The sequence below is a fragment of the Patagioenas fasciata genome, chromosome 3 (genome assembly GCF_037038585.1).
Source record: "Patagioenas fasciata isolate bPatFas1 chromosome 3, bPatFas1.hap1, whole genome shotgun sequence".
Taxonomy (NCBI): domain Eukaryota; kingdom Metazoa; phylum Chordata; class Aves; order Columbiformes; family Columbidae; genus Patagioenas; species Patagioenas fasciata.
The window spans coordinates 27,058,166-27,084,692 of NC_092522.1; the positions used below are offsets into that span (position 1 = coordinate 27,058,166).

The window sequence follows — 26,527 nt, forward strand, 5'->3', positions numbered from 1 at the left end:
GTTCGCTTCTCCCTGCTTATCCCATTGGAATCCCATTTGGCAGCTTGGGCTCGGGTCCTGCCACACCTGGTCAGACACCAGCTCCCTCCTCCCCTGGGCAAGATGGCAATGGCAGATGGCTGCGTCTGTCCTCTTTTTCTTCTTCTTTTTTTGTTTGTTTGGTTGGTTGGTTGGTTTGGTTTTGTTTGTTTGTTTGGAGCTGCCATCTGAGCAAAGGGGTAACACAGGGAAGGCTGAACTCTTTTGTGACCTGTTCAGGGCTGTGATTGTCTAGCCCCGAACTGAAAAGACAGTACTCTGCAGTGGGTCTCTTTGTCTCGGTGAAAATGGTTCACACCCTGCTACCCAACTACAGAGCAGATTAAATGGCTAGCACTATTTTGAAGCATCTTTAATTTTCTACTTCATTATAGTAGTATTAAATAGTATAGTAGGTGTATACAAATTTGGGGACTATCCTCTGTATTCCTTTTCAAGCCTCCTAAGATGACAAAAGTAAGACCAAAAATTACCCCTCCTTTACTAAACTTATTTATAAAAACCAACTGTCCTGGTTTTGTTAAAAACAAGACCAGTTTTCTTTTAGTGGATTTTTCCTTTCAGCCAAGTTCTTCTAACTAACTGTACTTTTCTGAATTTTTGCCTGCATGTTTTTCGGATACTGTGCTTGACCTAAACCTTGACAGCAACAACAAACAAACCAAACCAAAACCTACTAGATTACAGAGACTTAGATAAAACAGGACATGTTGTCTTAGATAGGACAAGGTTTCTAAAGCTTTACAAACTTCACGTTTGTAAGCTATTAACTAACTGTGATTCAGTAACACAATGGAAATATCATAGCTACAAAGGAAATAAACAACTTACCTCCTTGGCAGAATTATCATTACCCTGTGCGTAGGAAAAGCCTCCTTAGCTGGCTGCCTTTGCTGCAATTACTGGTGTTCTTTCTTCCCAGGATATCCTGTTGTTTGCCATGCTCCCTTTGCAATTTTTTTCATATGTTTTTTGGATGCAGGAACTTCATCTGATTAAATGTTTTGTACAGCACCTAATAAAATTACCTTCTTACCCTGAACAATGCTACTATGCTGTGAATACTTAATGAGAACACATCTCTGGTAGCATAAACCTGGAGCAGTTATCCTAATTTTTGTAGAAATTGCTCTGCATTGACACTGGGGCAACTTGGTTGGGCCTGACTGCAGTAGGTCTCTTGCCCAGCCTTTTGTAGCATGAGAGAAAGACCTGGTGCTATTTTGGCACTTATTTGTGCAAAAAGTTGAGCACTCACAATCCTGCTAACGTCAGCAGACAAAAGCACGTGGCTCCTGGCAGCAGCAAGCCCCACTAATTCCTGCACTGCCCAGAAATTAACTTCAAGAGTCTCAACATTGTCATTAAAATTCAATTGTTTCCCTTCACGTTTAGGCATCCGCCCACAGAAAAACACCCATCATGTAACTTCTTCCTCTCTCCTTGGGGGTGGTACTGGGAGATGAGCTTGTGAGGAGGACAGGAAGGTTGTAGCACTAATGGTGAATTAAAAGACAGAGGCAAGAAAAAGAGCTTATTTTGTTGCCCTGGAGTTAAGCAGTAATCTACATGGCTCCAACACTGAAATATGTAATAATGTGGTTATAGGATTTCATTGCTAAAGATTTTGCATTGGTTCAGTTTCTGTCTTGGCTATAAAGCTATTTACAACTTTTTATTTTATTGCTATTGATGTATATGACTAAAATACAATGAAAAAATGCAATTTCTCATTTTTTATTAGAAATTGAAGATAGATGCCCAGCTAGCACAAATTGGTATGAGTTCACCGATTTTGTGAGAGCTATGTCAGCTTTCACTGGCTGCATGTCTTGTTTCTAGTTTGTGGCTCTGACCAGCTAACTACTGAACAAGGCTTCACCATGCCATGACATTCATATATAGCAGTGGAATTCAGGGTTCCAACTGAGGGTAAGCAGTTAAATGTAAGTAACTGCACTGGTCTGTGGAATAACTTCTTACCACTTTTCTCATCATTTTCCATCATGAACAAGTAGATTAAATCTGGGGGACTCTCTTTCCCACCAGCCTCTTGGTCACCTGCTAGAGGCTGGCAGATATAAGAGGAACCATGGGTGCAGTATCAGCACGTTTCACTTAGGGTTCTAGAAACAACCATCTCTAATGCACACCAAATGAGCTAAACTACAGGGAGTGTTCCCAGCTGGCTTTACAGGGCTGTGAATGCAGCCTGGGAACCCAGGGTCCAACAGGCTTCCTCACCCTGAGTGATGCTAAGAAAGTCCTCCCTACATGTTTCTGTATGCTGTTTTCTACCCATATCGGTCACATCTTTGCAAGTACAGGTTTTTGTGTGTGCCTGTGGATGTACTTATGCATTTTGAAAAGTCAGAAGACTCACTGAACTTTTAAGGCCAGACAACGCCAATGTGGTTCACGCAGGGTCCAGATGGAGTTGAGGCAGTTGAAGTCCTTCAGTCCAAAGTAATTTAAGATGTGATATTGATCTATTCATCCTTTGACTTTACATGCCAGGTGAAGTTCTGCAAGCTCAGAGAAGACTTAATTCATACAAACGGTGTTGGGGTTTCATAACAGTGTCACAGGTGCTTTCTTCTCAACTGCAATAGTACCAGTTCCTCTCTCTTTATATAAAACATACCAGTTAGATAATTCAAGTCCAGGGATGAAAGGTTTCATATTTCCTCTTCTTCCAGTCTATAAACTATTCTATGTATAGGCTGCTGCTTCTCTTCTTTTTGAAGCCCTGCCATCAGTGTTTAAGGTTATTCAGGCCACAGAAAAGAAGCAGCCTCCTGTAGCCTCCTGTAAGAACATTGAATTATGTGGGGCAATCCTGGATCTCTGGCTTCCAGGACTCCTTTAGCACTTATAGATTAAGAATAAAACACATTAATGGGTTTTTGAGAATTCCCGAGATATGACCTGAATCATAGATAGAGTCTATCTGCCATTAAACATAATACCTTATTGGCAGCCATCGCTCTTCTGTAGCCTTTGGGATCTGTTTTGGAAAGGCAAGAGGCATTTTGGAAATCTTGTAGTCACTATCTTTACATCCAGGAATCAGGCCCACCATATACTGGTTTGTACCTGTACTTTCCCCAGTATATTGTATGTACTTTGCACATAAGCACAGTTGTTTAAGCGCAGGCTGTTAAATCATTGCTTATTTTAATATTTGTGTAGCATGTGAAAGGGAAAGGGTTTAAATTCTGTTTGTATTTCAAATAACTGTCTTGGCAGTTACACAATCCATAGTGTTTGTTTTGGTGGGTTTTTTTTGTTTGTTTGTTTGTTTGTTTTTCTTGGAATGCAATGTTTGTGACTGATGTTAAAATGAGAGGAGCAGATGTCAGATATGGCTGAGCAGGTTCTAGAGTTGGTCTGGACTGGGTTAGCCTTGCACCGCAGCCAGCTGTCAAGGGCATCTGGAAATGTGCCACTTAGCACTGTACAGTTTTGTCTGCTACGTATACGCAATATTATTACTTGCTGATGGCAGTTTGGCAACTTTTGTCTATATCAAGCAAGCCAAATTCTGATCCCTTTGCTACTTCTCAGTTCAAATTCCTCTGATAGTAGACTTGATTCTTGTTAGAAGATAGATTGCAGAAGCTAAAAGGTGAGCTTGCTTATTCTGAGCAGACTTGGATTCCATAGTATGTGAGGGCCCCACCCCGAATCTCTGATAAATTAACTTTTTAACGTTGCATTACCGCTAGCGTACAAGCTAAACGTCTATGCAGATATTTATGTTCCAAGAGCCAAATGCAAGCTCATTTTTCTCTTCTGACTTATGTTATGTTTTACAGACATGAGTAACCCATGCGGGATGTCTTTCCCACAGAGTAAAACCAATGTAAATTCATATGACTCAGGGATTTGTTTCAATGTTCATATATAAACTCTCATTAGAAATGATAATGCTTGAAGATCAAAAGAAAAGTACACTCGCCTGTATTAATGTTTAATGCATAATTCACATTGTTAGAACAAAAACCAAAACAGTCAGCGGTTGTTATGACAAATATTAAACATTGGCACTACTAACCAATTCCCATAGAGGATCCTTCATTTCATTGTACTGGCCGCATGCTGAGATTTCCTTTTGGCGTGTGTTGTGCCACCATCTCGGAGATTCAAAGACACACTCCTCACTGGGTGAGTAATTCCCCTGCAATGACAGGAGTGGGGGAGAGCTGGGATACTCCACTGCTGCAGGTGGTTCTAACATTCAGAGACCTCTCAGTGGAAGCAGAAGGTAAAACAATCTAATCCAATTGTTTATACAAATAGGATTTCAGACCAGGCATACTCCTATATGGTCCAAAACTCTCACTGCCTTCAATCTTAGTCTAGTTGGAGCGGTAATATCAAAACTAGACCCACGGTCAAAGTCACCCAGCAGGACAGAACTCAAGAACTTGATTTCTTGTTTTATATTTACCTGTGTTTTACCTTCTCGAGTAAATGCTTACTTTCTTACCAGAAAGCTTCTTACTTAAATGAGCAGGTTTGGTGTGAGGGAGGTGTACATGAAATCCATTCCCTATATCCTCAACCAACAGCAGCACAGGAGAACAAAGCCACGCTGATAATCACAAACCCACTTTAGGACTGAGAAATTTACGTGTGGCATCGTTGCCTGTTACATGGAGTAGCAGAGCTACTTCATCTGCGTAAGGGACGATCCCCATGTACCCTCTGCCCTCCCACATTACAGCCTTTCACACAAAGTAGGAGTTGGGGTTTTTTAATCTTTGTATCGTTTATTGGCTTTTCCCATGTCAATGTTTGAAGGGTCAGCAATCTGTATCATCTAGCTTTTATATTTGTGTTTCTTTAAAAAACAAAACAACAACAACAACAAAACCCAAAACTAGCTGACCTTATAGAATTTCTTTCTCATTTAGGTTTTGTTTGGTTGTGTTTTTTTTTCATTTCAGGGTTTTTTTTTCCCTTCCCTGGAAAAACACCCAACAACCATCCCTAAGTTTAAAGTTTAGGAGTCTTAATTCCTTTCAAAGAGCCACCTCTCTTCCCAGGGAAGTCTGTGGCATAGAATGAGACTGAATGACATCTATCAAACTTTCTGCTTGGCACAAAGCCATAAAAAAAAATTGTACTTTCTGTACAAACTTTCCTGTACACCAGCAGTGATACAATACACCCCATTCAGGGAAGAGTAGCTGTAGGTTACCCCTGATTCAGATCTCTGCAAGTTCTCTATTCTGAAGGTGGCTTCTGAAGGCCCTGTTCTGCAAACCCTTCTGTGCAAGTCTGAGAAGTTCCTCATTTGGGAACTAATACTGTTGAATTACAAGGGGTGCTATTGCTTTGAATGGTACGCAGTCAAAGCACAAAGGGATCATGGGTATTTAAGAGGACAGAGCAGAGCTTTGTTTTTTGTTTTCCTTTTGTTCATAACAACCCACTCAAAATATTTACTATTGGGAAGCTGATATTTTCTCCAGTAAATAACCTATTATTCACTTTAAGGCAGTTGAGAGCATGCTCAGAGTATATACTGGTTACACTGTTCATTTTTAGTGGAGTACACATGGCACTGCTATCCTGGAATTGATCATAAATACATAGATGTTGTGGAGTTTTTTTGAGAAACAAAAATCTGTGATGAATTAAATATGCTTTACAGGGAAAGAAGTAGGTCAAATGTTGGGCTAAATTAACCTCATGTTATACAGAAAGATTAAATTCTGCTGTTTTCACCTATGGAACTTTGGACTTGTCTACACACCAAATTATTCCAAAACACCTATTAGGTACACTACGGTAATTACTTTTGACTAAAACCATGTGTAGACAAATATTATGCCAGCATAAGAATTAACTTTCTTGGATTATCTTAATCCACTTTGAAAGTGGATTAAGCGAAACCAGGAAACAACTTGGTCACTCCAGAACGAACAAGCTATCTGAACACAGTTCTGCTTTACACTCACATCCAACCTTATTCCAGCCTAATTTTCCTGGGCTGAGAGGCTCTTAGGTTCTATCTACATAGCAAATGAACGTGTGATTACAGACATACCAACATTTCCTTTACTGTCACTGGCATGAGTAACAGCAGTAATGAAAGATGGTAGCAGAGACTTCAGTACAGCCTATTAACTGGAGCATATATGCAGTTGATTGTGAACAGCCTCTGCTGAAATCCACCTCATCACACCCTCACTTCAGATACAACTCACGTCCCTTAAACTAATACCAGGGTTGGGAATGCCTCTCTGCATCTCTGGTGTGTACGCACACCAAAAATTGCATATGCGATAGGACTGTGCAGCTGAGCTAAATGGAAAACAGGTGAATTTAACTTCAGAGGTTAATCACATTGGAGAAGCAGCATGGCTCACACATTTTTAATATACACACCTTTGACAACCAAATAAAGTGTCAGTTGTGTGACTGCAAAGGCCAAATTAAATATGCTGCAGACAAGCACAATTCAGTTGATTTCACTAGGGCTGAATTGGCTCCATAGGTGATCTTGCTTATTTGACTAATACTTGTTTTATTGCCTATCTGCTTATTTATTTTAATGAAATTAATGCATTTTAATGCTCCTTTAAGTGCACTCCAAAAATAGCAATTTGATTAACTAATTCACTTTCAAAAGTGTGACAATCACAAGTAGAAATCTCCCTGTTAGCTGAGGTATGGAATAATTGCAAGTAGCATCTTGGGTAGCTATGCCATACCCTTCATCCTTTCAAACAATTCCCCACATCAATCAGAAGAGCCTCACTTCAAAATGAATGGCAAAACATAGACAACAATCAAGCTGCACACAGTGCTTTTCAAGTCTACCAAAAATATGTATCAGTAATGTAGTCTGCTCACTGGTGAGACAGTATACTTAAGACAGGTAAGAATTTAGCCTAAAAGCAGTTCAAAACAATTCCAAAACAGAAACATGAAACCAACTAGTCTTTCTAGTCAAGCCAGAAAGCATTTTGAGTAGCTTGGGTTAAAAAAAAAAAAAAAAGCTTTCAGTTTCAGGCTTCTTAAAATGACACTTGGACTCTATGATATTCCAAGAGGAATGTCTTCTTTCCCTAGCTCTTTTTTTTTTTTCCTGTTGCAACAGATGGTCTCACCATTTAAAGGAAGGTGTGGTTGAGAGCAGAGAGTCCAGTAACAGACAAGGTGTACACTAACTTCTCCCTGACTTTATCTCCTTTTAAAAACTGAAATAGCAAAACTTGATTAGTAGCAATATTAAGTAAAGGCAATTTCCCCTTTTATTATATTTAAATGAGTAAAAATTAAAGTGTAAATGCTAATATTAAGGCTGAACAGAGGCAGTTGCAAAAAATTGTTTCGTTTCAGCCCTGCTGCATAATCCCTTCATGAACTCCACTGTGCTAGTTACATGTGTATCAAGAATGTTGTAACTTGCTATTAAAATAGGTGGTGCGAAGCACAACACAGAAGAGGTAAACTTGACTTTTGGTGCCGCTGTGATGCTCTCTGGTCACTGAGCAGGTGTTGTGGTGTTTCAGCAGTTTGGGATATTAACAGCGTGTATCTAACAACTGATCTTGAGCTCAAGAGGCACTTAAGTCTGAGCTCCCAGGGATAGTTTCTTGGTAAGTGAGGCCTAGTTCTGGAAATACTTTTGCATGTGAGTTAACCCACTATGTAAAAGGTCCCCCGAATTAAGCGGGACCATCATATAGACTTACAGGATTTGCCTTTTTTAAGTACAAAAATCAAGGAAAGAAAATGCAGGTGGTTTGCCAGCCACTGCCATTACTCAGAACACAGCTCACACTGTGCACAGGGGTCACACCGACTTCGGTGCTGCCTACAGGCCTGAGCTCGCTCTCTGTTTTACCGTAACACGTCCAGCTTTCAGAAACAGGTGCTCCGCAACCCTAGGAAGAGAGGTGGTTTAAACACCCGTGATTAAATCCTGCCAGGGTTTGCGAGAGCCTTTGCTCTCCTGAGCGGCGACGCCATTGTGCCCAACCACGGCCGTGCCTCCCTCGGCCCCGCGCTGCGCAGCCCGCGGGGAGGACGGGTGCACTCCAAATTCAACCCAGTGCCATAGGAATCTGTGCTCCCGGGGTCCCCCCCTCCCATCCCCAGCCTTCCCATGCAGAGAGAGGCTTGCAGATTTGGGGAGGCGCGGCGTCGGGCCTGCACGGCAGCAGCGTTAGTCCTCGCCTGCCTTCCTCTTGCATAGCGGGGCTTTTTTTCCTTTTTTTTTTTTTTTTTTGAGGTGTGTCCCCCTCCCCCCCGCTCGGCAAATGGCCTGCTGGAGCCTGGCGGCGTGCGCGTGCCTGTGTGTGTCCCCGCGTCCCCTGGGCGAGGTGTCCCGTCCGCCGCATCCGGGCTGCCGGGGGGGTGGTACCCCCTCCCCGCCCCTCGTTTTCGGTAGTTGCTTTTTGAGGTTGGGTAGGGTTGTTTTTTGTTTTTCCTTTTTTTTTTTTCCAGGTGGGACTTGGCGGTGACCGGCGAGGCTCGCCTGGCACTGAATGTCACCCTGAAGGTAAAATGAAAGACAAAAAGATGAACGCATGCCTGCGCCCCTCGGCCGCGCCGCCGCCGCTCCCCCGCGCCCGCCAGCGAGCGGCCGCCACCATCGCGGAGCAGCAGCCCCCGCCGCGCCCCGGATTTCCTGTCCCGGCTTTTTATTATTTTGGCTAAAAAAAAAAAAAAAAACAAAAAAAACCCAAAAAACGCATGCAAAAGAAACGTGCACATACCCGGTAACGAGCCCAGGAAAAACCCGGCCGCTTCCCCCTTCTCCTGCCAAGTTATCATTGAGAAAACAGACAGGCGGCGTGACGTCCCGGGTCAGGCCGAGTGCGGACCGGCGCTACCAAGGCGGCAGGGAGGCCCGGGGACGCCGCCGGGGCCGGGCCCGCAGGGACCGGGGCCGCCGCCGCTTGCCCGCCGCCGCTGCCCTCTCGCCGGGCCGCGTCCGCCGCCGCCGCCGTCCCCCGCGCCCCCCGCCCCGCCGCAGCGGCGCCGCACGGCCTGCAGCCTGCCGGCGGCTCCCCCCTCGCCGGCGGAGGTCGTGGGAGCCCAGTTAAAGGAGGCGTGTGTAAAGATTTTGCAATGTCCCTGCATGGTGTTGTAGACTTTCCTAGCAAAGAAACCGGCTTCGGCTTCTTTAAAATCCCTGACGACTCACCTGATTAACCTGCCTGCGGTTCTGAGCTGACCAGGTAAAGCGAGCCCCCCCCTCCCCACCCCGCACCTCTGCGAGCTGACATTGCATCGGGGGCATGTTTTTGCTTGGAGACGAGCCGCTGACAGAAGCGCTCCCCCCCCACCCCATTCCACCTTCAGACCTTGCCAATTGCACTTGCTCAGAGTCATCTCCCCCCGCCCCCCCACCCCCCAAACATCAGCTTCGTAAAAAGCCGCACAGCAGCACCGGCCGCCCGGGGTTTAGTGGTTCTCGTCTCTCGGACAATTATTTAAAATTATTGGTCCGGGGTGGGGGGGGGAGGGGGGAAGGGAGAATGATTTTTTTTTTTCTTCTTTTTTTTTTCTGCTAACAGATCCTCCCCCAGCAGGTTTTGTCCTCCCCCCTTGCCCAGGGTCAGGAGTGCCGGGGAAGTGACGAGGCTTTAGTCAGCAAGAGTTTGGGGCCGGGGTCCCGGGGTGGCTCTGGCGGTTACAAGGAGGGAAGCAGGACCGGACTCTCAAAGCCGTTTGCAGGGCGCGTGTGATAGTCGCGACTGCTCCCCGTGTCGCCCTCCCTCCTCCGGGGTGCCCTTTCGGGAGCCCCGAAGTGTCCCGGCTGCGGCGCGGCCCGGGCAGCGGCGGGGCCCGCTTGGCCCGGCAAGGGGGGGGCCCGTCCCCGTCCCTCCCCCGCCGCCCTCTCCTTCCTGCAACACTTCTGCGAGCGGTTGGCGGGAGCCGAGCAGGCCCGGTGGGAGCCCTGCACGCCGGGCGGGGGGCACGGCTGCCGCTGGGTGCTGCTTCCCCGCTGTCCCCGGCAGGCTGGAGCGGCGGCGTGGACGCACTTTGCTCTGCCGGTGCCGTCGTGTCAGGACCCGGGGACACGCACACACAAAGGCAGCGGGGCCGTTCGCACCCCAAATCCGAAGGGGCGAAGGAAAGTGTGGAAAGCCCACGCACTGCGTGCTCTTCTTGATACTTCACCTTCCCAGCTCCGGGCTTGAGGGGTTTAGAGAAGTGCTTGCATGTGGGGGGCTGAATGTGACCCGGCTGCGAGGAAATTTATTTATTTATTTACTATTTTCCCCTCAGCGTTAATGCTATGAAGGAGCGAGTGGTCTGGATGTATATTTTGAAGTGCTGCAGGGGAAGCACTCTTGAGTTCTTGGTCTAGTTCGTATGTTTCTCTTTATACCAGAGAAGAGAGGACTGCATTTAGGAGATGACTAAATAATGGGGGAGGCAAGGAAAAATGAGTAGAATATGAAGGACTGCTAAATGAAGGTGAATGGTAGTGTGGGAAGGCAGGCTCTGAGCAGCTTGGCTTTCTCTCCTGTAATTGCTAACCCCCCTCAATATCTTCCCGCCCCCAATCCTGTATTTTCATACTGTTAAGGAGACTCTGACAGCAAACATAACCCAACAGAAAAAGAGATTACCCCCCCCCCCACTTCAGCCTATCATCATTTGTGGTCAGGAGGGAAATCTGAATGCCCTTTGTATAAAGCCACTGAAGTTTTAAGCATTTGTTAGCGTCCGGTCTCAAATACAAAGTGCAAAACTTGCCTGATACATTTTGGTGCTACTTCTCTGTTTTATTTCAGAAGACAAAATGTTCTGTTGTAGCATACCTACCGTCGCTTTCAGAATGGGAGTAGTTTACAATATAACCTACATTAGATTATACATGGTGCATGCGTTGCATTTCCACTGAACATAGCCAAAGACTTAGAATGACGAAGTGACTCATGTGGTTATCTTCCTTGTCTTGAGAGCGTCAAGGTAGCTGTGGTTCTGTGTGCTGGAGGGGGGCAGGGGGCTGTGATGTGGGGGTTTCTTGTCTGTACTGGGAATCTGGCAGGTCTCCTTTTGGAGGACTTTACAGTTTATAATGTGCCAGGGGCAGGAGAAGGTAAACACGACATTCAGTGTGCTCATTATCAAAATAAGGGAAACAAATCGATTGCATTAACTGTGTCTGCAGCATCACAGTTATTCCACAGTATTTTGTCAGAAATTAAAAGGTTACCACTAGAGTACTATATCCCTATCTCGAGCCTGGCACCACTTATTACTGCAATGGTATTTCAATATTAAGTGATCTTAGAGATATTTCATCTTTCATTTTGAATCCTGAATTTGAATCAGCATTAGGATGTCAGGGCTGTGAGATAAGGTATAACAAACTAAGTAGACAGCTGAAGGGCTCCTGGTGAAGGTGTTGCTGAGAAGGATATCTAGGGCCGTTCGCAGTAACCTTGTTTACGGGGACGTTTCAATTGCAACCTGAATTTCAGTGAGAGGCTTGCTGGACTAATGCCTGTGTGTCTGAAACCCATCACAAGTGTCTTTTGCACTCTAAACCTTCTCTCTGCTTTCCTTCCATGCTCACAAAAACTTTTCTGGAAGGTTAGGATGATTTTCTGATATGAAAATGAAGATGTTTTCCTAAGAGGAACACTGCTCTTTGAACTTGTGTACATTAGAGGCAAAGTATTCATGAGGTTTGATTTTTTTTTTTGGTTCTCTGATGTGTCAGGATCAGTAGTGACACCAGTCTTTTTTAACTTAATGTATATGGCTTTGATTTATTATATTTAAGTCTTGGTGGTTTTGAATGTGTTCTGCAGCACATGAAGTCGGTTCAAGTCAGAATGTGAAAAGATGCATATTACGAGGAACAGTTTTGTAGTGATCTGCTAATTTTTTGTTTTCTTTTCCTAAAGCTGTTCCAGGAAAATCACGTGCTTTTAGTGAGTGGGTGCTAAATGCCAGCAGCCACATTGATGAAGAAAAATGCTGTTGAAATACTTTGGAATAATAAATAGGATACGTAATGGTCAACCACAAGATAAAAATTTTACACAGTGTTTTTATGGCTCTAAATTGGCTGCATTGTAAACCAAGCTTGCTACTCTATTAAGTCATCAGAGTTTTCAATTATTTAAGATTTCTAGTCCAGCTATCTAATATAGTCTTCATTGTGCATATCAGAAAATTATACATAAGGTTGTAATTCCTTGTCGTTTGTATGTGAGGGCTTTGTTGTAGATGGGGGTTTAATTTTGACTTATCAGGACAAATATTACAAAGCATGCACACATAAAAATGATATGGAAATAGCCCCAGTCCTGTGAAATGGGGATAGTTATGGCACTGAAATGTACCTAATACAATTTGAGATCCACTCACTGAGAAACCTTGACAGTAGTCTGCCTTGCAGGTACCGTGCATTTGGAAATACTATATCTCCATTTAAATGCAGATCTTCAGTTTTCTCCAGGGGGCAGTTGGCGAATCTTTCGATTGAACCACTGGTACTAGAAAAACTAACTGAAGATTTACCCATGAACAAGAGACCCTTTCAAGTCTGCCTTTGTGAAATAATGATTATAAAATTTCCTAATATCTCAAGTTTATATTGATTTTGAATGCTTTTTCAAAAGTCACACTAAAGGAATAGTGCCTTTTACTCAAGGTAGGCCAGGGTTTGAATGCTTGTTTAACAATCTTTAGAGAGATAACCATAACAAATATGTTCTTTGTTTTTACATGGGTATTGTGTTTGCATGTGAGTTTCCTCAAATGGACAGACCAGTCTTGCTTTGATTTTGACCTAGATTCCTCCTGATTATTCCTATACAGCTAGTACCTGCTTATTTCCCGCTGTGAAAATAGGAAAACAACTGTTGATGCTATCTAGTTGGGGCCGCATGGGCAATAGGCACGCACGTCCAGTGATCTCCCCTCCTCCTCCTCAGCTTCATTAGTAACAGATAAAACAGCGCCGCAGCCCAAAGAGGGTGCAAGCCAATATTTCTTCTCCTGTGATTTTTTGGTTCTCTGAGGGTTTGATTCAAAAGGAAGACAGAAAACAAAACCACAACTGGGGGGGAATGAGTGAATTCATTTCTGTTTCCAGATTTTGTACACACATTTTTGCACACTTGTGGGGATGAACAGGGCTATGTTTTATTTGAAAAAAGTCTTAGATCCAGCTTACTCCATATTCGCTTGAAACTCAATGCCAGTAAGTTTAAGTCCTCCTTAGAGAGGCTTGTCCCGTGCAGCCCAGTTTTCTATAGTGTTTGCTAGCTGTCTAGTTTGTGGTGTAACCCAGAGCATTAAAAGAGGCAGGGAGTGTGAGCTCCCTGTTTGGGGTGAAGGCGACAAAAACTACCTGGTGCAGAGGAGACAAAAGATCCTGACCCTTTCTATGCTGGGTGCCAAGCGCTGTGCGCATTCCCAGCCACTCCGGTCTCCCCACCACGGGCAAGGATGCTGCCCAGGGGTGCTGCCCTTGTCCCTGTGCCGGAGCCACAAGTTGTGGAGATATCATCCATATATGCTCACCTGTTAATGGCATATAACCTGTGGGCCTCAATACTCTGGAGAAAACAGAGACTTCAGCCTCTGCATAGAGTTCAGGCAGATCTGCAAAGCCCAATCTTACATGCACCCGCGTTAATGGCAGCGCTTCCATCCAGCTTAATTGATATTCCTATAAACATCTGCAGGTTTCTGTTTCTAGTGGAAGCTACAGCTGGGTGGACTTCTTAAATGAATGTTTTGCATATTGAGGTTGAAAGGGAAGTCGAGCCTGATACATTAACTTATCATCTGTGTTGTTCTCTTGACATCACTTGGATTACAACAAGAATATATGACAAGGAGATTAGGTGCGAGATCTCCACACGCACATGGTTTTGTTAGCATGTTGATCAGTGGAGATGTTACTTCTGTGAAAGCCTTGTTCTAAGTCAAGTCTAGGCAAGCACAAACCTGGGCGTGCATATTCAAGTTGAGCAGGGCCTATCTTTTATAATATACTTTTTTCCCTTAATATCTGAGCAAGATCTCTTACTATAACTCAACCATTAGGGAAAAGAAAATGGAACTTTTCTCAAACAGCTTTTCTGTTGGGGAATCTAGTGGCAGTTGCTTTGAAGCATGTGTAATTGATTATCATACATTTATTTTAAAAAGGAGACATAACAAGGAATCTAACATGATGTTTGGAATATATCTTCTCCTCACAATGTTCTTGAGGGAAATGTAAGGTTGCAGGCATCATTTCATGCCCTGTATGTTTTTGAACATAAATCAAAGAAATTGTTGGAGAGTTATAGATGTTCATGGCAACTGTAGCTATAATAAACACATGCAGTATATATTTTCCAAGCTATTTTGTATGGGTGAAAAGCTGAAGCTGGCATTTTGTACGAACAATTCAACTTAATCACTGAAAATTTATTTCCTAGTTAGGGTGGATTACCAGTGTAGCATGAAGTCGTACACCTTGTTTTAAGTTCATCTGGTTATGAAGCCTCGGTTAAAATTGGGAAAGAATTTAAATTGGATCTAGACACCTTGAATGAATTATTCCAAGCATCACATCTGTTGTGATGCCTCCATGGTGATATTTACATCTATGTTGTCACCTATATTTGTTTCAAAGTATGCTGGATACTTTAGAAAACAAATAAAAGTCAAAAATGGTATGAAAACCCAAACAATTTTAATTGTATACGTAGCACAGAATGTGAGCAGAGTAAGTACAACAGGAAAGAGAATCCTGAATGATTGCGTAATGCAGAGCTGCTGATGAGAACAACACTTAGCTTCGGCATATAAATTTCTTGATGATTGTATTGGTTTTTGTTTAGAATCTTAATAGATGAAAAGGGAGAAGTGACTTTTATGGAGGAATTTCAATGCGGAGACTGTAGCCGCTCTTGCTGTGTGAGGATGAGGAAGGTGTTTCATACATTGAGAAGGCTCCAAATGCATTAAAATGCTAAAAAGGAAATCCAGTAGTCGCAGTTAGTATGTGTATGGATAGACTGGGGATAGGACAGATTCAGAATCCGTACAGAGATCAGACAGATCTGGATGGACAGAGTTTCAGACTTAATATTTAAGCGAAATCCTAAGCACCTTCCAGGTGTAGCTCTCATTAGTTTATGTACTCCTATTGGGTTCAGAGGTTGATAATTAAAACCAGTACTGCCTATTGAAAATTTTGAGACTAGCTAAAATGTGTGACTTTTAAAAGCATTACTGTGCTTCTGCTGGACTTCTGTTTGATTGTGGTTACTTTCAGTCATACCTCTTTTATTACAAGAGCTAGAAATCTCTTTTTAAAAGAGAAAGCTGGTCTCGTATTACTTGACCCCTGGAAACAGGGTATTGATATATATAAAAGAAATATCCTGAGATTGATGCTAAAACTGAGAATTTGCCCTGTTTTACTTGTTCAGAGCATTAGCCTTAAATGCCTTCCTCTTGATGATGTCTTTGAATTTTAAGACCCACCTGAATTAAGCAAGACGGTTTCGAATTTGTTACAACTGATGGGTGTCAGGAAGGCAGAGCACAGCCCGCCTTGGGCACCAGTACTAGCTTAGAGTTTAGAAAAGCAGACAGTGGGGTTGGTTTCTGAGGGCCACCCTTTCCACTGGGGACAGGTGGAGGAGGAATGGAGATGTACAGCTTCTGACATTGCGTAAGCTCAGGCTTGGCTTCCCCTTCTTCATGTTTTGCCTAGCTCTTGCTCCCCATCCTCTTCCAACATTTTTTGTGGCCTCTCCTTAGTAGCCAGGCTGCTTTACCCCATCCTCTGAAGGCTGGAAAATGGACTTCAAATTGTTACTATGCTCCCTGCCATATACAGCTCTGTGAAAACAAAATTAAATGAGGAAATCGGAAAGGAGAAAAAGGGAAGACAGAGTGTTGCAGGTTGGGGTATAGCTGGGAATACTGGCAAGATAAAGATTTGGCAATTCCTTTGTGTCCCGTGGTCTGGATTTGTGTCTACTTTTACAGAAAAAGGGAGCAGAAGGAGCAGTGTCCCTGGTTCTGTATTGACCTGGCTGTGACAGTGGGACACAAGTATAGCGGAGAGGTAAGGAGAAGTGGAGTCTAACCTGGAGAAGATGTCCTGCAGCCTTGACAAGTGCCAGGGGCAGGACTGCTGAATACAGTCGGGTTATTGTTCTCGTGCTGCTTTCGGATGTCTCAGCCTTTCTGTGCAGACACTTGGGTATTTAGAGGCTCTTGAGGAGGAAACTTCATTCAGTGAAATTCCTGCTTCCACTGGGATTTTTTTTTAACTTGTCTTAAATTAATGCCTTGAGTTCCACCTGATGTAAAGAGCTTGTTTTACTCTGTGTTGAATTTCTAACAGAAAACAAACAAACAACCACCCTCCTTCCACATTACGTCCGAAAGAGAGCAGGTGGACAAGGGTTGAGAGCGAGGAATGCAGAGTCTGGGCAGCAGGCTGGGCGCTGGAGCAGGGAGCGCAGCAGCCCAAGGTCACGGCCCTTCTTACGGCACAGCTGGGAACTGGACACACACCCTCAGGTTTTAGTCCTTTATCTTTCTCTGATGTGCAATCCCTGTCTTGCAGCTTGAGCAACAGAGGCACAGAAACTGTCCCTTGGCAACACGCGTTAAATGCCATGGTGCCAGTTTAGGCACAGAAAGGTGAGGTGTTGTGACGGAGGTGAGAGAGCCCAGCCTTGTAGCAGGGATTTTGGTCCCCTACCTTTCACTGTCTCTCCAGGGAAAAGAATGAGATGAATCCTGCTGGCAACACCAAACACTTTCATTTTTCCAGTATGACACAGTCTGGGGGTGGACAGGATCCTTCTCCCAAAGGAGAAAGGCAAATTGAGGTGGAAATGCATATTGATCAATATGGTTACCCTGCTATAAGCAGTGCCTACCTTTTATAAAAAAAATATTTTTAATGTTTTGCTAGTCAGGTTTTGCTCATTGTTACTCTTTTTTTAACTGAAGGGAGGTGAGGACATGAACTGTGAGTATCGTTGAAAATTGGGCCACAAACCCTTGTGCTTGTTTGTGCTTGTGGAGTGAGTGTGTGCAGGCATGTGCAATATGAGTGCACACACTCAGATGGTGTGTATGCACAGGATCTCAATTATTTTGCTGTTTGAATCACAGAGCATGCTGTCTTGGTGTTCTGTCAGTTTTGGTTTCTGCCCTTTGGAATAAAGTTCAAAATATTAAAGAAATAACACGCAGTAAGTAGCTAGAATAGTCATAGAGCCTCAGGGTAAAAGAGGGTGGTGAATAATCTGTTTTACAAATGCCCAGAAAAAAACCCTTAACTCCTCCTAACCAAACTCTGCAATGGTGCACTTCTAAAAGGGACTCTTCTAAATTTTGTTTGAGGTTTGCTGCTTATTCTGGAGAGAGAAGGGGGTCCTGTTTGGAAAGCAGCACGCAGGCTCTGTGGTCACACTCTGACTGTTTGCGGGGGCAATCTATGGTCCCAGTTATTCTTTGGAAAATCACCCTGAGCTAGATGGTGAAACAACTAAATCCAAATTAATTATTGATGATTCTTTGATATCAAACATGAGGATGTGTTGGGAGTATTGCTCCCCAGGTTAAGAGTTGAATTAGTGCTAGCAGAAGTATTCTTTTTAAATGTTGCTTTTCTGTTCTTACTAGTTTATTTGTGCAGCAGTAAAAACTGCAGAAGCTGATGCAGGTTCTGCCCATCCCTGGTTGGTTCTGGAGGGTCAAGGTGGGAGCTGAGGGGGCACTTGGAGTCACACAGGGACTTCGGTCAGAATACCAAACTTTGCTGAATTTGGGGTGTTGTGTTTCACGGTTTTAGTCCAATGGAGGCCATGCTAAAAGGCTCTAGATAAGATATTCAATAAAAGAACCAGCCCCCTCCCACTCCCCAAATCTGTTGACTTGTACTCTGTATCAGAAAAAAAAGGGACTGATGCAAGGCAGGGTCGAGATGAGTTTAGGGTAAACAGGATGCCTATTGCACTTAATTTAGCAATTCTACAGCAGAAAATGCTTTTGAGCACAGCTAACAGCTTCTCATCTGCAAATGCCATAATCAAGACAAAGCAAAAATATATTGTGGCGAATTCTGCAGTTAACAGTCATGACACAGTCAAAACCTCCTATTACAGCGAGGGAGACTTGCTTGTGTCATGACTGCCTAGGATGCAGGATTTCAGAGCAGCGTTAATAAAAATAATACAGTAAATATACAGTTCCAAAAGTCCGGCAGGACATGCAGCAAACGCCGGTGATTCGAACTGGGTGAAGTTGTCAAAGGTTGCTTTGCTCTCCAGAGCCTGGCAGTAGCTCCTCTGAAATGTGATGCCATTGGTTTTCAGCAAAGGTTTCTTTCTGCAGGGCTGCAAACAGAGATCAGCTGCTACTGTGTATACACAACTAGGGAGCAAATCAAGGAGCGTATTTAAGCAGCCTTTTTAACCCTGAGACTTTCCAAGATTTCTTCTTCATGCAGGAAGTTTCCTTTATTTTGTCAGCTGTAGCACTTTGCTCATGTAATGAGATCAGAGCTAGGATCACTGCTGCACAGTAGAAAGACTTCCTTAAGACATTTGTCCTTGAAACTGCACCAAACTCTTGGAAGAACCCAGAACCTGTAAGTATGTATGATATAGGCAACAATAGCACGGTGCAAAGCTGCAATCAACCATTATACAATATCCGATTAGCAGGGCAGGAGGGATTCTTTTTTTTCGGATGTTATGTTACATTCATTTTCAGTTTGTTCTAAGGAAACAAATCAATTCGGGCTTCTGATACAGTGACTTTGCAGTAGATGAGCTAGTAGTAATATGTTTGATTTAACTATTTGTTGCTCTCATGTAGCTTGTGGGACAAGGATTGTAGCCATCAAATTATAGAGAACTTTTCTTATGTTTTTAGGCATTTTACAGGATTTGGGGGTCCATCTTGCAAATAAGTTATTGCTTTGCTTTTTGATTTTGGCAACCCCACCCTACGCCAAACTATAAATAACAGATCAAATGGAATTAGTGCGTATTGTCCTTGGGTACCAATAAAACATATTTGTTTGCAGGCTTAATTTAGTCATTAACAATGTTGCACTGTTTGGGGTGGTTTTTGTCTTAATTGAATTCTACTCAGGGCTGTCTATTTTGTGTTTTACTATCTCGTCTGTGTCTGTTTAAGTTACTTTGCCGGGACTGCAGTCTGGTTAAACCTGTATTTAAGCACTATTTATATTCTGAGCACATTTCTGGTAAAATAAGTGTTTGAGATTTTTTTTTAAAGCTTTAAACAGTATAGTTTTATTAGCAGCGAGCACCAGAGAAGGCACAATATGGATGAATGTCAGACGTAGACCACATAACCTAAGTCTTCTGTGCACTAAGTCTGATCTGAACATGCCCACTTTTGCGAACGCAACTAATAAAAGCCTTGAGCTCCCTTTCAATAAATTTTTCATACACAATGATACTTGTGTTTATCAGATTAATTTCTCCCAGGTTAGCCTGATTGATAGCTGGATTGTGGTTTCTTAAGAGCTTTCTCCATGAAACCCCACCGAAGAGCTGCATTCCATTTAACCAGTGAATGTAAAAACTGGTAACCATGGATTCAGCCACCACTAACTGTCGAGAGCAATGACTTGTTGTAAACAATACAAATGAGCCAGGATAGCAGAAGCAACCAGACATGAAATGATTTTAATAGAAATTACGGTAAAGGTCATGTGATACTGTATTGGCATGAATGCAGCGTTAAAGGGAAAGTATTTCAGTTTTTCAGGTTTGATTTAAATTGCACATCTCCGCTGCCTTCACATTTGCGTAAGACCCCCAGAAAGGAAATTTAAGCAGTTCTTTGAAAATGCCTCTGCTTAATTGCATGTTGTGACTTAGGCCCGGATCCTGAAAATGTAGGAATAACTCTAATCAGTGGGATTATTCGTGCACTTAAAATTAAGTATTTGTATAGGGGTTTGTAGGATCAAGGCCTTTCTAGCTAAGTTAGTAAGGAAAAAAAATTATATTCTAAGAAAATAATAACCTGTCACTAAAGATAAATCATGGAAATGCAAGCTTTGCTACTGTTGTGTGCTTGCTTTGGAGATTTTTATTTGCTTGTTTCGATAACATGAAAACAAGTTATATTTATCCCTTTGTTTTTAAATGTTGTGACTTCCATTTCTCATCCACCATTCCTCAGATCCTCTCCCTAATTTGTAGTGTCTCTTTTGGAGAACTGGTAAACCAGAGTGTCAGCTATTATAATACAGCGTGATGATAGGCACATGCAGATCGCATGAGTGGTCGTGTGTCCTATCTCAGGAATTTCCATCCCTCCAAAATCTTTGCTGACTCCCAGCTGTCACATGGCTGTCACTCACAAATTCTAACCATAACCAAATCCTCCTCCCTGGGCATGCGCTCACCAAACCTCTCTCTATGTAGATGTAGACTCTGGCACAAATGTCCCTGCTTAAGCACTTTCTTGGCATAAATGGGTCTCTCCCCCAAGGCTGCTGCATTCCACTAACGCTTCTCCCTTCATTTGTTCCTGGGTGCTACTTCCCTGCTGTGCCCGGGCTGTTTGTGCTCTGCAAGGAGGAACCTGGAATAGGAAGAGTAGGCAATAAGAAATGCAAACAAAAATAACTTCGCATGTTATTTAATATAACAATTCAAACTGGGGTGAATCCAAATTCACAACTTCCATGACCACCTAAACGTCTCCAAAAAAAATTAACCCTTACTGTTCTGTACACAGCACTGTCACCTTGAAGTGTACTGCCGTACTGTTTTGTGTATTTACTTGTCATAATATTTATATTATTTGGAAAACTTAGGTTATAAGAGTCCTAGAGTGCACCTTTGCTTATTTCTCTGTTTCTAGGTTATTTCTGTATTTCGTAGGTGTCACGTACATCTATGTTGTTTTATCAGTTATCATGATTTATATATTTTTCAACCAGAAGTATTTCAAACAATTCCTCATCAATCTGTTACAGCTGACCCGTGTCTGTCGAGCACGGGTTGCAACTAAAATGCTTATGTAGATACAGGACAAATCCTGCTTTCCCTATTCTTCTGAGCTGCTTTGACAGACCGAGGGGGTGATTGCTTGTGTGAGTCGGGAAGGTGATATTTAGCTTATACATAGATTAAACAGCAGGCAAAAATAGACTGACTTCTGCTGAAAATAAATAATTTTGAGAAGTTCAAGGAAAGCACTTGAATAGGAATATTTGAAGAAGAAAATATGCCAAATTGCAAAATATTTTCTGTTGCTTGTCTGTGTCAGTGTTGAGAGTGCATTGGAATACTCTCTAAATCAGACTTATAAATATATTAACACTTTACCAAAACGGAAGAGGTGGCTGGACAGAAAAGATACAACCTTGACTTTGCGTACGTATCCTGGGACGAATCCAGAACTGAAAGCAAAATGCAGGTGAAAGCACAGTGAGACTCGAGACTAATATCCAAATAAATTAGGGAAACCTCACTGGTCTCCTTTTCATGAGCTCATCATGAAAGATTAGTAATTCCTACACCCCTTGAAAGCCAGGTTGGGGACATTTGAATCATTGTGCCTGGCAGAAGAAACCAGGTGTCAATCTGGAGAGATAATGCAGTGTTCAGGAAGGAAGGAGCGCACCCTGCTCCCATGGACAATTTGCTCAAAGTATCTTCAGCATCTTTACAGTCTGTGACATATTTGCTTGTCTACTTTCCTGTATTTTGCATCAAATACTGATTTTGTAATGCAAAAGTTGCAGGGGTTACTGGGTGAGCTGCTGGAACTCTACCCATCTGCAGATAGGAAGAAATGGGAGGCCTGTTTGCTTGTTTCCATCACAGTTTATAGAGTTCAGGTGCTCATTGGTGGGTGGGCAGCTGCTGGAGATTTAGACCAGAATTCTCATTTGGAGCAGAGCTCTTGGAATCCCCACAATGAAGATCTCAGTGTTTTACCCATAGTGAAATCTTGGTGTGTGCAGTCAGGCAAATGTTGCAGTGCATGCTTGGGGAACAGCTGAAATATTTACCATTAAAATAATTATTAATAATTAATGATATCTCCCTCATAAAAGCATTAATATAGAATAATAATCAGAAGTTGCACTTTATGATTGTAATTCTAATCTATTACTTTTATGCAAGGACCACTTTCGTCAATTAGATAATTTTATGTATTGGCAGTCCTGTCAACTAAATTCAAGTGGTGTAAATACAGGCACTTTTTTTTTTTTTTTTTAAAAAAGGCAGTCTTGATATGGAGGTATCAGGTATAGGGAATATAGGGTGAACTGGTATCCGTGTCTACTCACACGTCATGGTTCAGAGCCAACAGCACTCTAGGTAAGTGAGAAATAAATTGGTAGCTTTTTGTTGGATGGGCTCCCGGCTATCAGGAGCTGGACTGAAACTACTTAATTTCATGGAGCATGGCAAACTAGTTGGTCACTGAATGACAGAATGTTGTTCTTTGAATTATTAACTCTATGTAAGCATTACAGTGTTTTATAAATTCTTCTCCTTTCTAGTTTTACCTCTTAGCTGGTGTGGGTAAGTGAAGTTTTTTTCGAGGACTCCTCTAGTCATTTTGTCTTTTGAACATTTCCAAATGTACTTCTTCCTGTGGGCTGTTGAAGACCCATGATTTATGGATTATAATATTCTCCAGGTCAGCAAAACTGTCGTGGGTTCTAAAGACAGGACTGTGATCTGTATCAGCTGCATTAACTTTCCATTAACTTTCTATGACTAGAATGTGTCTTTGATTATTCTGCATTTTTCCTTTGTACAGAATAAGGTCGTTCTCTGTGTATTTTAGTTTTAACAGAACCAGACAGTCACTGACCATCAGCTTTTGCATGCATAGAATCTCTCCTTCTTGGCAAGGCTTTAAGGATTAGATGCCTTAAGTGGGACTTAAGTGGGATTTAGGCATTGAAAGCCCAAACTGAGATCCTCAATATCCCTACTGAACTGCCACCTAACCTTAGAAGTTGCCTAACCTGTGTGAGTGCCTATGTTTTCAATATCCAGCTTTCCCAGGTGGCCAAAGAGCTGCTTTGGATGTTCTCAAGCACTTCCATCCTGACAAGGTTGAGCCTCTCTGCTCCCATCTTTCCCCCCCATGTCTCAACAGACTTCTGAAGGCACGAGCTTCTCTTGAAAACTGGTTTTCTGTGTGTGATGTAGCTCACTTTCTCCACTTGTGTCCTTGACAGAAAGGACCCTCCAGTAGGTTTCTTTCAGGAGCAGCCTGGAAACTTTGAAAAATATATCAAAACTAAGCAGTGATACTAAAAGTTCTTAAACACATAGGTCTTAGAGAAGTGGGACTTAAGATGTGTGTGGCATTCATCGTCTCCTTCTGGCAATATTGGAGTGTTCTCTGCTTGGCAATCGTCACTGATGAATTCGGTGGCACTGTCAAGACATGGGGGTAACTACCAGAGCTGAGGGTTCCATTGCAAGAGCAGAGCACCTGCAAGTTGGGTACTCAGATGCCAAATTATTGTTGGTCCTAGAGTTTTTCTTGGAGAACTCAGGCCCTGGTGTTTTGTAACAGCAGTTTTGGGGGGAAGTACTTTGGGGGACAAAGAACGCTTTTTAGAGAACTCCCTCAAGGTTTCACCTGCCTCTGTGATATATGGTAGATTTCTTTGTTTTTTGAAAGCCAGACTTATTGGGGTGTTCCATGTGTGCACCCAGAAGTAACAATCACATTTTTAGGGCTTCAGTCTGAAGAATTTCTAGAGCTGTGGCTGGATTGATAGTTGTCTCGCTCTGTGAAGGCCAAAGCAAATAATGTCTTGTTAGTAGCTGAGTAAGTGGTCCTGTGCCATCACTTATTTCTCAGCTGTACTCGTGACATTTCGTGTGTTCTCAGCCATGTCTGTTGTTTGTTTAAATCATGCTCAGTTCCTTGATTTATCAGCTTTCTGTAGACTTTTGTTCGAGTGGTCCCAAATGCTATCCTATTTCAAATAGATGAATCCTTATCAGCAAATAGCCTTTCATCAATAACTTTAACTCTTTCACATAACTCTGCGTGCGTTCACTTTGACCTTCTATTTTCTCTTTAAATATCGGATTTTTAAAAACATTAGATTCTTTTGTGGAGGGAGTATTTAGGAAATCTGTCAGAATTTCTCCTGAATCACTCACTCTTTTTATGCAAAAATTGTACAGGCTTTTTTCCCACATTAGTAGATAAGAGCATTTAAGATCCGTTTGTTTATTTATTTCTCCTCCTGAAAGAGAACTTTTTCTCAGGGAATTCCTAGTTTTCTAATTTGTCAAAGATAGCAAGACTGCATGCAACCTTAATATAATTTATTGCTGCTTTTGATTTATGTGATTTATGTACATCTCTACAATCCTGAAAACAATACCGAATATAAACCATATTTGTATAGAGATATAGCCTAGAAACTGTAAAAGCACAAAAAATATATATGCTCTTTGAAAATTTACAAACTGCACTCATAAAAAGTCTACGTATAGTGAATAAAACTTAACATGTTGTAACAAGTGCTGTATGTGTTCCTTACAAAACCTAGCTGTGTTTATACTGAGGTAGCTAAAATTTGTAGGACTGTCTATGATAATGACATCTTAATAGCTAATAATATTATTCATGTATTTTTGAAACTGATGCAGGGAGATCGGAGAGTCTTTGTTATAAATTAACCTGTAACTTTCAATCCACTAACTTTGTGTTTTCAGAATAACGTGCCTGAATTATTATACATTTATTTTGGTATTTTAATTCATACAAACATTGGCTCCTGAGCACATTCTTCATAATTTCATTTGTACTTTTGAATTCTGTGTCACACAATCTCACTGTGGCATTTCAAGGACTAACAGTTTTGTAAAATTTGTTAGGGGTAGTCTTGTGAGTATTCCCATCTTGCTGTTTTACCTCTTTTACTGCAGAAGATCTGCTCCTGGACGTCCATGAAGACACTAACATGTTACATAGAGTGATAAAACCAAGCACAAAATAGGTGTAGCACAATAAGGTGATATAAAGAAACCCATTGCTGGCCAGTGGCAGGAGGGAGCTGGTGTTGCGAGTGTTAAATCATCATACATAATGGACGTTTGACTATTGTATGGAACAAATTTTAGATATAGGAAGTTCAGCAAATATTGTGCCTTGGTTGTTGCCAGATCAGTTGCGTGCTTGCTAAATCCTATATACAGTGCTTCCGTTTGCTGGGTTACTCATTGAGCTTTTAATAGTCAACTTAATTTTAGTGAAGGTTCAGTTTAGTAACTCTCACAATTAGTGGAAAATATTGCCAGTATTCATCTGTTAAAGTGTATTACATGTGATATGCACATGCATGGTACATGTGGCGGTAAAAGGTAACAGATTGATCCTGATGGATCTCATCACAGCTAGCTTTTAAGGATAAATTACAGAACCTTTTAATTATTGAGGGTAACCTTGCAGAAAATTGAATCTGGAGTTTGCACATAGGAGGAAGTTTGGTCTTCCTTGCTCACCATCGCTTCCCAATACTGACAGTGGCTCTGTGTGCTGGGGTCCCTGGTTACCTGCCAGCCCACGAGCTTGCGCTGGTGACATGTTGCTGCTGAGCTGGGCTTAGAGCCATCGTAAAAAACAGAGGTCCTATTTTCAGGGCAAGCTTCTGAGCCTTATTCTGTGTATTCACTTTGTCTCTCTAAAAGCAGCTGAGGTACAGGAGGTAAGTCTGCTGCTTGACTCTTTTAGGGCATTTTTATGGGTTGGTTTATGGGCACGGGTAAAGGACAGCAGGTGAGATTTTTTTTTTTCCCCTCATATAAAATGGAAATACGACTTCAGCCAGCGAGATATCTGTGAAATGAGATATTTGGGGCATTAACCGTAACTAAGGGTTAACTTGGAAATAAAAGCAAAAATGCAGCAAGAGGGTGGTGTGTTGTTTGTTTGTTTGTTTGTTTTCCTGAGTGAATAGGTTAAAATGTATGCTTCTGGCTGATGTTGCTGAAAAATGAAGGCTCATATGTTCCCACAGGTGGGACACTACAGGACAGTTAGAACAGTGTCTTGCCCCTGTCAGCAGTGTTCATGTCTGAACTAGGATTTCTCGGATCTATAAATACCCAAACTGCAGGTCTCTCTGACAAAATAAGTAGAAATTGTAGAATAGAGGCACCAATGGCATAAACTGTCTTAATCATAATTGCGTCCCTTGCTCAGAAGTAAATGCTGGTTGCTTCTGTGTGAAGTTGAGGAATGCATGTGCTGATATAGTCCATTGGGCTACAAGTCTCTGTTTTGAAATTGTCTTGTGTGTGCAGAGCCCTACCCCGGTTAGAAATACACTTAGAAAGTAAAGGTAATAATTTTTTTTGCCATAGAAACCTAATGTAGAAAAGGTGAGACTGACGATAGGCTCCTATTGAGTTGGGTGAAGAGCAGGCAGTAGAGAACTCTGAGGATGTAGGTAAGTGAGGATCTTTGCATATGAAATAAT

At 42.3% G+C, this 26,527-nt stretch overlaps 1 protein-coding gene across 14 annotated transcripts in view; it reads left to right on the plus strand.

The window, feature by feature from the left end:
* The window catches only part of ESRRG (estrogen related receptor gamma), a 403,168-nt gene that overhangs the window by 11,334 nt on the left and 365,307 nt on the right, over positions 1-26,527 (plus strand). For 4 of the 14 annotated variants that reach the window (XM_065834220.2, XM_071805978.1, XM_071805976.1 and 1 more), the window contains exon 1: positions 9,121-9,242. The exons of 6 other annotated variants lie outside the window; for them this stretch is intronic. Coding sequence is in view for 3 of the 8 variants with exons in the window: in XM_065834212.2 (XP_065690284.1) it covers positions 18,555-18,652 (98 nt within the window). In the remaining 5 variants the exon portion in view is untranslated. Of the gene's footprint in view, positions 1-9,098; positions 9,243-18,516; positions 18,653-26,527 lie in introns of those variants that run through there. 4 more of the 14 variants (XM_071805975.1, XM_065834228.2, XM_065834218.2 and 1 more) reach the window with 3 other exon arrangements.